This window comes from Suncus etruscus, chromosome 3 (genome assembly GCF_024139225.1).
Source record: "Suncus etruscus isolate mSunEtr1 chromosome 3, mSunEtr1.pri.cur, whole genome shotgun sequence".
In the NCBI taxonomy this organism is placed as follows: Eukaryota; Metazoa; Chordata; class Mammalia; order Eulipotyphla; family Soricidae; genus Suncus; species Suncus etruscus.
Genome location: NC_064850.1, coordinates 135,600,750 through 135,612,744, shown reverse-complemented (window position 1 = coordinate 135,612,744; position 11,995 = coordinate 135,600,750). Strand labels below are relative to the sequence as shown.

General features: G+C 41.2%; 1 protein-coding gene across 1 annotated transcript; it reads right to left on the bottom strand.

Annotated features, from left to right (window-relative positions):
* Window positions 1-653: 653 nt before the first annotated feature.
* On the bottom strand, window positions 654-3,864 carry TXNDC2 (thioredoxin domain containing 2). Its single transcript, XM_049770894.1, has 2 exons — window positions 3,756-3,864; window positions 654-2,545 (listed from the first exon to the last, which is right to left on the bottom strand). The coding sequence occupies exons 1-2, from the start codon at window positions 3,862-3,864 to the stop codon at window positions 654-656; spliced, it is 2,001 nt and encodes a 666-aa protein (XP_049626851.1).
* Between the last annotated feature and the right edge of the window lie 8,131 nt (window positions 3,865-11,995).

Sequence of the window (11,995 nt, the reverse complement as noted above, 5' to 3'; positions counted from 1 at the left end):
TCAAGCCCTCCAGAGCAATTTTTAAACAAAAGATTATGTTAGGATAAAAGAGGATGTTAAGTATATGTAAATCTTGCAAATGCTTTATTTCTAAAAAAAAAAAACACCTTCTTTGAAATCCCAATGAGCTAGAGAAGGCAAGATGATGATCACTCAAGTTTTAATTCTTACAGGTTTATCAAAATTCTAGTCTCCTAGAATTAGTTGAATTATTAAGAATAAGAACTAATACTCAGTTAAGACACTGGCCTTGCATGCAATTGACTCTTGTTCAATGCTTGGTACCACATATGATTTAACATAAGCAGGGGTCACTTGACGAAAACTCCTTTAGTTCAGAGTCAGAAATAATCTCTGAGTACCATGAAGTAGACCCACACCCCCACAAAAGCAATTAAAAGCAGAGGATTGAAATTGGGGCCAACTGAATTCCTTCTCACTTAAAAAGGAAATTTTAATATGAAACTCATCTATATACAAAAAAAAAGTGGCCACCATATGCTTTCATGCTTATTGTTTTTTTTCGAAAAGGCTAGAATTAACAGACTTGACCAGCAAATATTACCTGAAATACACATTTTGTAAAACAACAACAGCAACAACAACTCACAGCCACAAACATCTGACTGTTTAGGATGTTTCAGAGGACACAATTACTTTAATTTTTCAATAGTGGATTCCAGTTTGTCTTTAACGGCACCCCCAAATTCCTCCACCATTTGCTCATTTTTGTAAAATCGAAAAGCAGGGATGGCAAAGATGGCCTCCTCTTGGGCCAACTCTTCGCAATGATCTACGTCCACTTCCAGAAACACCACATCATCATGCTTCACAGACAGGGCATGGAAAAGGGGTTTCATGAGCCTGCAAGGCCCACACCACTGGGCCGAGAAATCTACAGCCACCAGCTTCTCCCCAGCCTCCCTGAGCGCCAGCTGGAAGTCTTCCTTGCTCAGAATCTCTCTGACATTGGCCTGGCGGGAGTCCAGGAAGGTGTCTGAGTCTTTTTTCTTGAAAATGTTACTCTCTGTAGACTGGACAATTTCTTTTGAGAGTTTGAGGGTGTCCTCCTGCTTGAGCAGGTTGGAATCCTTTGAGGATTTGAGAGTGTCCTCTTGGTTTGGTAGGTTGGATTCTTCTGAGGATTTGGAGGTGTCCTCTTCGTTGGGCAGGTTGGATCCTTCTGAGGATTTGGACGTGTCCTCTTCGTTGGGCAGGCTGACTTCTTCTGAAAGTTTGGGGGTGCCCTCTTGCTTAAGCAGGGTGGATTCCTCTGAGGATTTAAAGGTGCTGTCCTGCTTAGGGAAGGAATTTTTTGCAGAGTCACCCAGCTTGGGCAGGAAGGCTTCTTCTGATTTGGGGATGTTGCCTTGCTTCTTGGGGACCATAGGCTTGGTGTAAGCTTTCAAAAGGTCCGCTGGTTTAGAGGAGATGGTCTTTTCTGAGGGCTTGGGCATGCTGGGTTTTGCTAAGACTTTTGGGATATCTCCATGCTTGGGCTTGAAGGCATCTTCTGAAGACATGGAGATGTTACCCTGCTTGGGGATGATGGGCTTGGTGAAGGCTTGCAGACGGTCTCTCTGCTTAGGTGACGGAGCATTGCTAGAAGGCTGAGAAGTGTCGCCCTTCTTAGAGGGCATAGCTGCCTCTGAGGATGTGGAGAGGCTACCCTGCTTAGCATCTTCTGCAACCTTGACAATGTCGCCCTGTGTGGGGGTTTTTCCTAAGTAGTTGGGGGATTCATTCTGTTTGGATGCCATAGTCTCTTCAGAAGATTCAGGGATGCTGCTAGGCTTGGGGGACAATTGGTTTGCTGCAGAGAAGAGATTGCCCAGAATGGTGGGAAGAGTATGTTTTGGTGAGATTTGGGATGGGCCGGGTTTTGCTGAGGAACTTGGGATGTCAGGTTGCTTGAGGAGGATCTTTTTTTCTGGGGAACTAAACGTGTTAACCTGCTTGGGGGAAGCTGGCTTTGCTGATTTGAGAATGTCAGCTAGCTTCGGAGAGGTGGGTATTGCCGAGAATTTGGAAGTGCCAGCTAGTTTTAAGGGGTTAGGTTTTGTTGAGGTGTTGGGGGCATCAGTTTGCTGAAAGGAGACGGTTTTTTCTGAAAATTTGGGGGCGCCAGGTAGCTTGAAGAGGAAAGGCTTTGCTGAGGATTTGGAAGTGTCAACGAACTTTAAAGGAGTAGGTTTTGCTGAGGTGTTGGTATCAGTTTGCTGGAAGGTGATAAGTTTTTCTGAAAAGTTGGGGATGGTAATTCTTTTGGAGGAACTAGGTTTTTCTGAAAAGTTGGGGCTATCAGCTGGCGTGAGGTGGTAAGTTTTTGCTGGGAATCCAGAGTTGTTTTCTAGTTTGAATTGAATGGCTTTTACTGGATACTTCAAGACATTCCCCTGTTTAGGAAGGCCCTTTTCTTCAGGCTGTGGGTCTTGAGGCTCCTCCACTGGTGTGGGCTGTTCGTGGCTGATCTCATGGACAAAAGGGCCTTCTTTTGGATAGGGGCTGGATCCAAGACCAGATGAGTCACATGGCTGAACAGAACCTGTAATAATAAACTTTCTGAACAAAAAAGTAAATAAAATAAAAATGCAAAAGAAAAAAACCAAAGAATTCTGATTCTATTCTCCAAGGATGACTAGTGTTATTCTTAAGAGCCTATAAATTAAGTTCATTCATTGTTAACAACTGCATTCAACAGAAGGCAAGCAGTAGCTGCTTTTATACATATGTATATATTAACTTACAGGTTTTTAGTTTAGTTTTGATTTGTTTGTTAGTTTTGGGGCCACACCAGCAGTACTCAGGTCTTACTCCTGGTTCTGTGTTCAGGGGACCACATGAAAGCTGGAAAATCAAACTCAGTTTTGTGGAGTGCAAGGCAAGTGCCCTACCCATCGTGTTATTGCTCTAGTCCCTAAACATAGATTTTTAAAAAAATTGAAATATACATACAATTCATAAAAAGATATATGAGACATATAGTATATGTATACATATTAAATATAAACAATGGACTACTATTTGGTAATTTGCTACTATGTGGATAGAACTGAAAGGTATTGTGCTGCCTGAAGTCAGCAAGGAGAGGGACAGATGCAGAATGATCTCTGATGTGTGATATAAAGAAACATAGTAGGAAAATAATAAAAAGCAACAAAATCTAAGAATTAGTCATAGAAGTGAGTTTTCCATGATGAAGATATTGGAGGGTGAGAGTGGGAGATGTTGATATGATAGTGGGGACTAAGAAAGGTTTCAGGCAATAAAGGCATAGGATTGAAGTATATTCATGAGGTTTTATCATTGATAGTGTTGTACAATTGTAAATCATATTGATTAAAATAAAAAGGTGTATAAAAATTGTATATATATTTGGGCTGATGAGGTGGCGCTAGAGGTAAGGTGTCTGCCTTGCAAGCACTAGCCAAGGAAGGACTGCTGTTCGATCCCCCCGGCGTCCCATATGGTCTCCCCAAGCCAAGGGCAATTTCTGAGCACTTTAGCCAGGAGTAATCCCTGAGCATCAAACGGGTGTGGCCCCCCAAAACAAAACAAAACAAAAGTTTAAAAAAAAGAATTGTATATATATTTATACGTTTATTTTTTCTTGTTTGGGGGCTAGTCATACTTTGGGGACCCTCCTAACTCTGTGTCAGGAACCATGAGTTTGGTTCAAAGTTTCTCTGCTTATTTTGATACTGCCCTCTGCCTAAAAACAGGTCCCTAAAGCAACCATTTCCCATTTCCCTTACCATTAGTGCCACTTTGATTTGTTTCTTCTTGCTTATTGGACCTTTTTTCCAGTTCTTCTGGGACTCCAGCATTATCACTTTCCATTTCTGGATCCTTGTCTATCTCCATTCCTACTTCACAGAGGCCTCATAGAGCAGACAAAGCCATACCTTCTACCAGTTTCCAACATATCTAACCTAACTTATAAACAAAGTCACAAGTCACAGTTAGGTAATACTTACAGCTGGTTTTCCCTTTCTGTAATCACAACAGCAGTATTTGAAAATTTCACGACAAGGCAAGGACTTGGTTGTGGTGTCCACACTGATCATTGGGTTCTGTTCATTGGATGAGACCATGCCTAGTGACTATTATGCATTATTTCCTGTAGCAAATAAACCACTGAGGTAAGAGCCATTATGATCTCCACTTGTCCTCTGGAAAACTTTGACCTCAGAAAAGTTATGTAAGTGGCTCAAAGTCACACAGCTGGCAGATGAGGAGATTCTAAGACTATATTGAGATCATCCAGCTCCAGCTTTTCCTTTATGTCTTCTAACCATGGGACCTTCCTTGCCACATCCACTCAATGTTTTGAGCTACTTGTTAAGGAATAGACTGACTGATAGGAAGAAGCCTCTCATTAAGAGGAAGATCAAAACATCACCCTACCTATAGGTAAAGACAAGGAGCATGGATACCTGTGTTCTAGACTCTTGTTCTCAAGGGGAGTATAAATTCAGAGTAGACATGCTCAGAGATAGCAGGAAGCAAGTTCCAACTGGAAAGCTAGGAAGTGTCTATATTCACATGGACTCCATATATCATGGCAGCATGGTCCACTGGCAGAGAGAGTGACTAGAACATTAGGCCTGAAGCAATCTCATGCCAGGGTTCCAGAAGTCCTATCCATTTAAAATGGCCTGTGTGTATTCTGTAATGATTAGCAAATCTGCAGCTACCCTGAGAAATAAAAAAGAAGTTCCAGTGTAGGAGATTTGAAACTGCACGTGGCTGACCTGAAATCCCATAGGTTCTGTGAGCACCGCTTTGAATACACTACTGACTGCAGAGCCAGAGGAACTAACTACTGAGCACCACCATGTGTGGCCCCCAAACAAACAAGCAAAAGTACATCCCCCAATCCCTAGATGGAATTATAGTGGTCCTTGGGTCCTTAGTTTAGGGACCATGACAGATCAGTGACCTCACATGGGAGGTGAGCAAGAGGCAGAATTAGCAATTTGCTAATCCTACTGCTGTTCCACATATATTCTCCCTTATATATCTTTTGGCATTGGGATTACACCTGTTAGAACTCAGAAGCCATTTTTGGCTCTATACTCTGCAGCTATGTTTGGCATTCTTGGGGGTATCATATGTAGTGCTGGATTTAAATTCGAATGATACTGCAGAGGCAAGTGCATTTGCTTTGGCACTTCTCTCTGGCACTATTTACTAAGGTATTATGGAAAAGGAAGGAATAGAAGAGAGAACTGCTGCCAGAAGTAAAAAAAAAAAGTGCTCTGTAAGCTAAAATTCTGCAAAAGGAAAGAGTTAATTCTGCGGGCTGGTTCCTTGCCATACTTCCCCAATTTATTTTGAGAGAAACCTCATAGGGAAGAATAGATCCATTGTTAAGAAAAAGTAAAGTTAACATTATCACTGCCCAACTTAGTAAAAGGGAAGGAGGAATCTGTGACCCCCATTTCTTAGACCTGAAAATATGAGTTGTGTTTAAGTCTGTCAGAGTTTTTCTAATTATTTCTATTCATCATTTGACCATTCAGATAGATTCCAAGAACTTGAAATATTGATGTCTAGGAATATTTTATTTTTTTATAAAATGTATTTTATTCATTTCAAATCATTCCTTTTGTCAGTCATTCTGTCAGGAAAACAGAATTTTTTAATAAAACAAATGAAAAGTTTGTCCTTGGGGTAGATGTGGAGGAATGCTTTCCCAGAAAATTGTCAAGACTTGAAAGTTATTGCTAAAACTGATGACTTCATCAACTTTCTGCTATAGGATCATTCCACAATGAATTAGTGACTGTTCAGGCTTCCCTCTCCTAGAGCCAGAGATGGAAGAAGAGTAGAGCTCTCGTCTCCTCCACATTAGACTCCTGATAAAGGGATAATGATCTTCTCATGCAAGTTTGTTTACTTGGTAGAGCCTCATTGACATCCAGAATTCTAGTGGCAAGTATGTCAAGAAAATGTGGATTTTACACATGCAGCCTCTAGAAATTGGAATAAATACTGACTAAAAAAATTCATTTCCATCCCATGACAATATGCCAATTGACTTTTTTCCCCACTAAGTTAAATTGGCATGCTTTTTGTTCATAATCACAAAAATCATATTATGCTGTTAATAGAAAAGTTAGGGAACACAGCTATATAAAGAGAAAATAAAGGTTCCTTACTGCCAAGTCCAAGATATCATTCAATAGGTTAGGGACAGTCTTTGAATATAGAAAGCTTAGGTTCCATCTCAGGTGCCTCATGTTCTGCTGAGTACCATTAGGAACAATCCCTGAGCTATGAACTGGGTGTAGTTCTTGAGTACCTTTGGGTGTTATCTAAAATAACAACAAAAAATATGTATGCATTGTGGGGATCTGGGGCCACATCAAGCAGTGATAAGGGCTTATTCCTGGTTTGATACTCACTACCATATGCAGTACTGGGATCAAACTGGGGTTTGAAAGTGACTAATCTTTGTTCTATCTTTCCAGTTCTCCCCAAATAAATTGCTAATATTTTTCAAGTAAAACGTATCTTTCTATAGTCAATGTTGGCAAACATTTCCTTCTCTTCCTTTTTTGGAGAATGTTGGGGCTAAAACCCAGGGCCTTATACATGCAAGAACAGTGAGCAGTACTGCTGAGCACCAGCCCTGATTCCAACCAGTTTTGTCCTTAACAAAGCTAGAGTTTGACTTGATCTTTGCAGATCACCCTGTGCCAGGCACAAGCTCTCAGCTTTGTTATAGTTTGAATTGTGTCTCTTCCAAATTCATATGATTCAGCCTTATTCCCAGTATCTCAGAGTGTAACCTTATAAGGAGGTCATATTTGAGTAGGGTGGATCTATAACCCAGTATGACTGGTTTCCTAATAGAAAGGGGACACTTATGTAGCGACAGAGGGAGAGAAGATGTGAAGACGGGAATAAGAGAACCCCAGTTCGGCAAGGAGAGATGCTGGAAACAGGTCCTTCCCTCCCAACCAAATCCGTTACCTTGAAATTTTGGATTTTTAGACTTCAGCTCTGTGTGTTGGAAAGTACCTTTTTTTTTTTTTTTTTAAATAGTTGTATTAAGAAACAACTTACTGGGACCGGAGAGATAACACAGCATTAGGGCATTTGCCTTGCATACAGCCGATCCAGGATGGATGGTGGTTCTAATCCCGGCATCCCATATGGTCCCCCATGCCTGCCAGAAGCGATTTCTGAATGCAGAGCCAGGAGTAACTCCTGAGCATGGCCGGTGTGACCCCTCCACCCCAAAAAAGAACAAAAGAAAAGAAACAACATACACATATTATGAAGGTTTGCAACACTAGGGATTGATTTACATATGCTGTAGAACAATTACTATGATGTGTTAAGATAACCTCTATTATCTCATATAGAATAAAGAAAGAAGATTAGAGGGGCTGGAGTGATAGCATAGCAGATAGGGTATTTTCTTTGTATGCAGCCTACTCAGGTTCAACCCCTGGTATCCCGTAAGGTCCCTAAAGCCTGCTATGAGTACTTTCTGAGCACAAAGCTAGGAATAATCCCTGAGTACCATTGAAAATAAGAAATATAAATAAGAAAATAAGAAAAACAAAAATATCCCATCATAAAAACCTGTAGGATTTAGCTTTAATCAATTAATTTGTTTCCTTATTTTTTGTTTTTGTTTGTTTGTTTGTTTTTTGTTTTTTTTGTTTTGTTTTTTGTTTTTTGTTTTTGGGCCACACCCGTTTGACGCTCAGGGGTTACTCCGGCTATGCGCTCAGAAATCGCTCCTGGCTTGGGGGGACCATATGGGACGCCGGGGGATCGAACCGCCGTCCGTCCTACGCTAGTGCTTGCAAGGCAGACACCTTACCTCTAGCGCCACCTTCCCGGCCCCTGTTTTTTGTTTTTTGTTTTTTGTTTTTCCCAGCTCATTGCTCAGGGATCTTTCCTAATGACACATAGGAGACCGTGAAGTATTGCTGGGCATGGAACCTAGACTTCCTGTTAGTACTTAAACCTTTTGAATGGTGGTGTGTTATACACAGATATTACTTCTGCTTCTGCATTCATGAATTACTTCTGGCAGTGCTCTGGGGACTATATGGAATTCTGGAAATTGAACCCAAGTTGGTTACATGCAAAGCATGCACCATATCAGCTGTACTTTTTGCCTTCTGCCAACACTTTTTGAGTAGTCTTTCTAATCTCTACATTTTCAAAGGATACATATAAAGATTGTTTTTTATTTTTGATATTTTATTGTAGCAATAAACATTTCTTCTTTTATATATCATTATTTTTAAAAAGATTATGGAAAAGGAAATTTTTTTTAATTTATCGGCTACACCCAGTGGTGGGGCTTTTCTTGGCTCTGAACTTAAGAATCATTCCTGGCAGTGCTTGGAGAATGTGGTGTCAGGGATTGAACCCAGGTTAGCTATGTGCAAAAGCAAGCTTTCTACTTGTTGTCCCCAGAAAAGGAACTTTTAGATCAAATGGTATATATATATTTGGTTTTTTTTGGGTCACACCCGGCAGTGCTCAAGAGTTACTCCTGGCTCCACACTCAGAAATCGCCCCTGGCAGGCATGGGGGATCATATGGGATACTGGGATTCGAACCACCGTCCTTCTGCAGGCAAGGCAAAAGCCTTACTTCCATGCTATCTCTTCGGCCCAAGTGGTTGATTTTGTGTGTGTGTGTGTGTGTGTGTGTGTGTGTGTGTGTGTGTGTGTGTGTGTGGTTTTTGGGTCACACCTGGCAGTGCTCAGGGGTTATTCCTGGCTCCATGCTCAGAAATTGCTCCTGGCAGGCTCAGGGGACCATATGGATGCCGGGATTTGAACTGATGACCTTCTGCATGAAAGGCAAACGCCTTACCTCCATGCTATCTCCCCGGCCCCAAGTGGTTGATATTTTAAAGACTAGTCCAATTTATAACTATCAGCAAAGTAGGAACTTGAAATTTGATGAGAAAAAAATATGCTGGTGGCCAGAGCGATAGCATAGCAGTAGGGTGTTTGCCTTGCACCCTGCGGATCCAGGATGAACCTGGTTCAATCCCTGGTGTCCCATATGGTCCCCCAGCCAGGATCGATTTCTGAGCGCATAGCCAGGACTCCAGAGCTTCATCTGGTGTGGCCCAAAAAAAACAAAAAACAAAAATAAGTCGGTATCTTAACTTGCATTTTATTGAGTCAAATATATGTGCATATATAGTGTCAATTTCTATTTCTTCCAAAGCAAACAATAATATTTCTTTTTCTTGATAGATTTTCCATTAATTTAGGCACCATGTCTAGAATTAGTGTCAGTGTTGTACAGGATTTTAGCATGGGACATCATGGTGGCTCCACAGGTGGGCAGTGGCCCTCTCTACAGCAAGTGGTGACCACGACCTCTCTGCTCTATGGTTCCCCACTCACCAGTGACACTTTCTGCATTGTTTCCAATCACTGTGACTATTCTTTGATGTTATGAGAGTATATGCTTACTTGAACATATTCTGTGTAAGTCAGTTGGTGGGGTTACCTTAAGGAACTTTTGATTTTGGATTTTGATGTATCACCTCATTTTCTTTAGAACAAGTTTCACATATCAAAAGAGTTTATGTAGGTTTGCATTAAAAATGGTAAGCTAAAATTTCAGTTGAACATCTGTTGGAGGATTATAGTTTTTAATTTTTAGTTTGTGGGTCACACTTAATTGGTGCTCAAGGGTTGCTCCACATACTTCATTGCTTAGAGGTTCCTCTGGCAGTTCTTAGGGAAAGACATATGTGCTTAACCCATTGAGATTGCTCTCTGGCATTAGAAGATACTTTTGAAATCCAGTTTCTCAATGTCATAGTAACACATGCTATGAAAAATTCCAAAAACAGTTACGGTATGTTGAAAATCAAGGTGGAGTGGAAAATTGTTTATTGTCTGTATTTCTGGATTTTCTAGTTTCTCAAAAGCAGACATTTAGAGCAGGCCAGAATCTTATTTTTTGTTAGGGGAGAGTATTTCTTGGATTACACCCAGTTCTCAGTGGACCAGATGGCGCTGGAGATTGAACCAGGCCACCCCCTTACAAAGTAAGTGCATCAACCCTTTAATGTATCTCTCTGTCCTTAAGATATTATTAATTTTATTATCATTTTTGGCCTGGGATTATACTCAAATGTGCCCAATAATAATATTATTTTTAAAATTATGTTGGGTGTTTTGGAGGCTATCCCTAGGAGTACTCAGGGATCTCTCCTGGTGGTATTCTGAGTGTCCTGTGCCGAGCAGGGAATTGAACCAAGGTCTGCTGTGTGCGAGGCAAACACCTTGCACTTTACCCCTTGTACTATATCTGTGGTTCCAAGAGTGGGATCATGTTTTTAGTAAGTTAGCAGGCTTGTCATGTCCTTAGGCCAGGATGTTTCAGAAATAATCACTACTTTACCTACAGACCTGTGCCTTTGTCTCTGGCTCTCTAAATTCTTGCCTCATTTATTTCTCATCAGTTCTGAATGCAATAATATCTATGTTTTGTTCAAAGGAGGTTGGAATCTTAACTTTACATTGTCTCTTTCATTCTAACATTTAACCCTCAACATTTTTGTGGCTTAAATGACTTCTAATATAATAATGAAAGCTCTCCTGTGTGAATGTTTACAGGGAAATTTCATTTGGAGTGGCTTTGGTAAAAATCAAATTAGTTGTAAGTTTGTTGATGTTATAACACCACTAGAATGTAAAAAAGAGCTTTAAAATCCAAATGACCCCAGTCCACAGCTTTGAGGAGCCTATTACTCCTTACATATGGTCCCTGGAATCTCACAGTGCCTGCCTACCCCAGGATGTCTGATAAAGAAATTAGCAGTTTGTGCCTCCAGAACAAAGAGTAAGTCTCTTCTGGAGGCAGATTCCACTGAACATCTGTCCATGCATTAGTAGTAGCTTTGTAGAGCAGAGTCACCACTCTATACTTACTGGGAAGACCCAGTTCATTCTCCCCAGGGTCAGTTGGATATTCACCATAGGAATGGATGAAGGCACAAATGGGTGACTGCATGCATAAAGAGAAGGTCTATACACATCTTAAAATAGAGCTTCAGGCTGGGGGTGTAGCTCAGTGGTAAAATACTTGCTTTACATGTGTGGGCCTTAGTCCACATGGTAACTGGCACTGCCATTTTTTCCCCTTAAAAATTATCATTTTTATTTTTGGCTGGAACTTAAAGGAGCACATGTTATTTGACTCCTGCTACCACATGGTTCCTGAGCACTGCTAAGAGTGACCCTTGAGCGCAGAGCTTAGATCAATGTCAAGCATGATTGGATGCGATTCCAAATACTTCTTCCAAATTGTTTTTGGTGAAGGGCCTCCAAAACAGTGCTCAGGGAGCCTAGGAGCTATTTCTAGCCATTCTTCACTAGCCAGGCCAGATGTTCAGTTCTCTGGTCCTGTGACAGGCCCATGGAGCTGGAGGCTTCCAGTATAGATTGTGAGCCCTTGTCCCCTGGCCCTGGAGCTCTCTCCCTAGTCTGTGAAAGAATCTTTATTAATCTCTGGTTGACCACATCTACCATTTCCAGCTTGGCTATTAGTAACATTTGAGATGCCATTTATCTTTCTCTCTGTCTCTGTTTCTACCTCTTTGTCTCTGTCTCTGCCTCTTTGACTCTGGTTTGTTTTTTCTTTCAATCTTCCTTGTCTTTTCTGCTTTTTAGTATATAGGGACTGTCCACATGTTGTGTGTTTCAGGTAATACCAGGAGCCAGTCATGAGTGATAGGAAGACCACAATCCCCGTGGTCTCTGGATAGAGATGTCAGAAAGGTGTTAGATGGGCTCAGGAGGCCAAGAAGTTACACAAATCTTTAATCAGAAGCTTGCACATCCACAATCAGGTCTTCTTCTAACTTTATCCAGACCCCTGTAGGCACTGGCCCTCCTCACACCCCACTGCCTATTACTCTTCTTTCAAACCCAGGGCCTGGCACAAGCAAGTCAAGTGTTACTCAGCTATACCCCCAATCCCTAGCCTG

Bases quoted from the DNA above. Each gene is read 5' to 3' on its own strand.
- TXNDC2 (XM_049770894.1), bottom strand. From the start codon at position 3,864: ATGGAGATAGACAAGGATCCAGAAATGGAAAGTGATAATGCTGGAGTC. The intron at 2,546-3,755 runs GTAAGGGAAATG...TTATTATTACAG, and splicing joins AAATCAAAGTGGCACTAATG to GTTCTGTTCAGCCATGTGAC.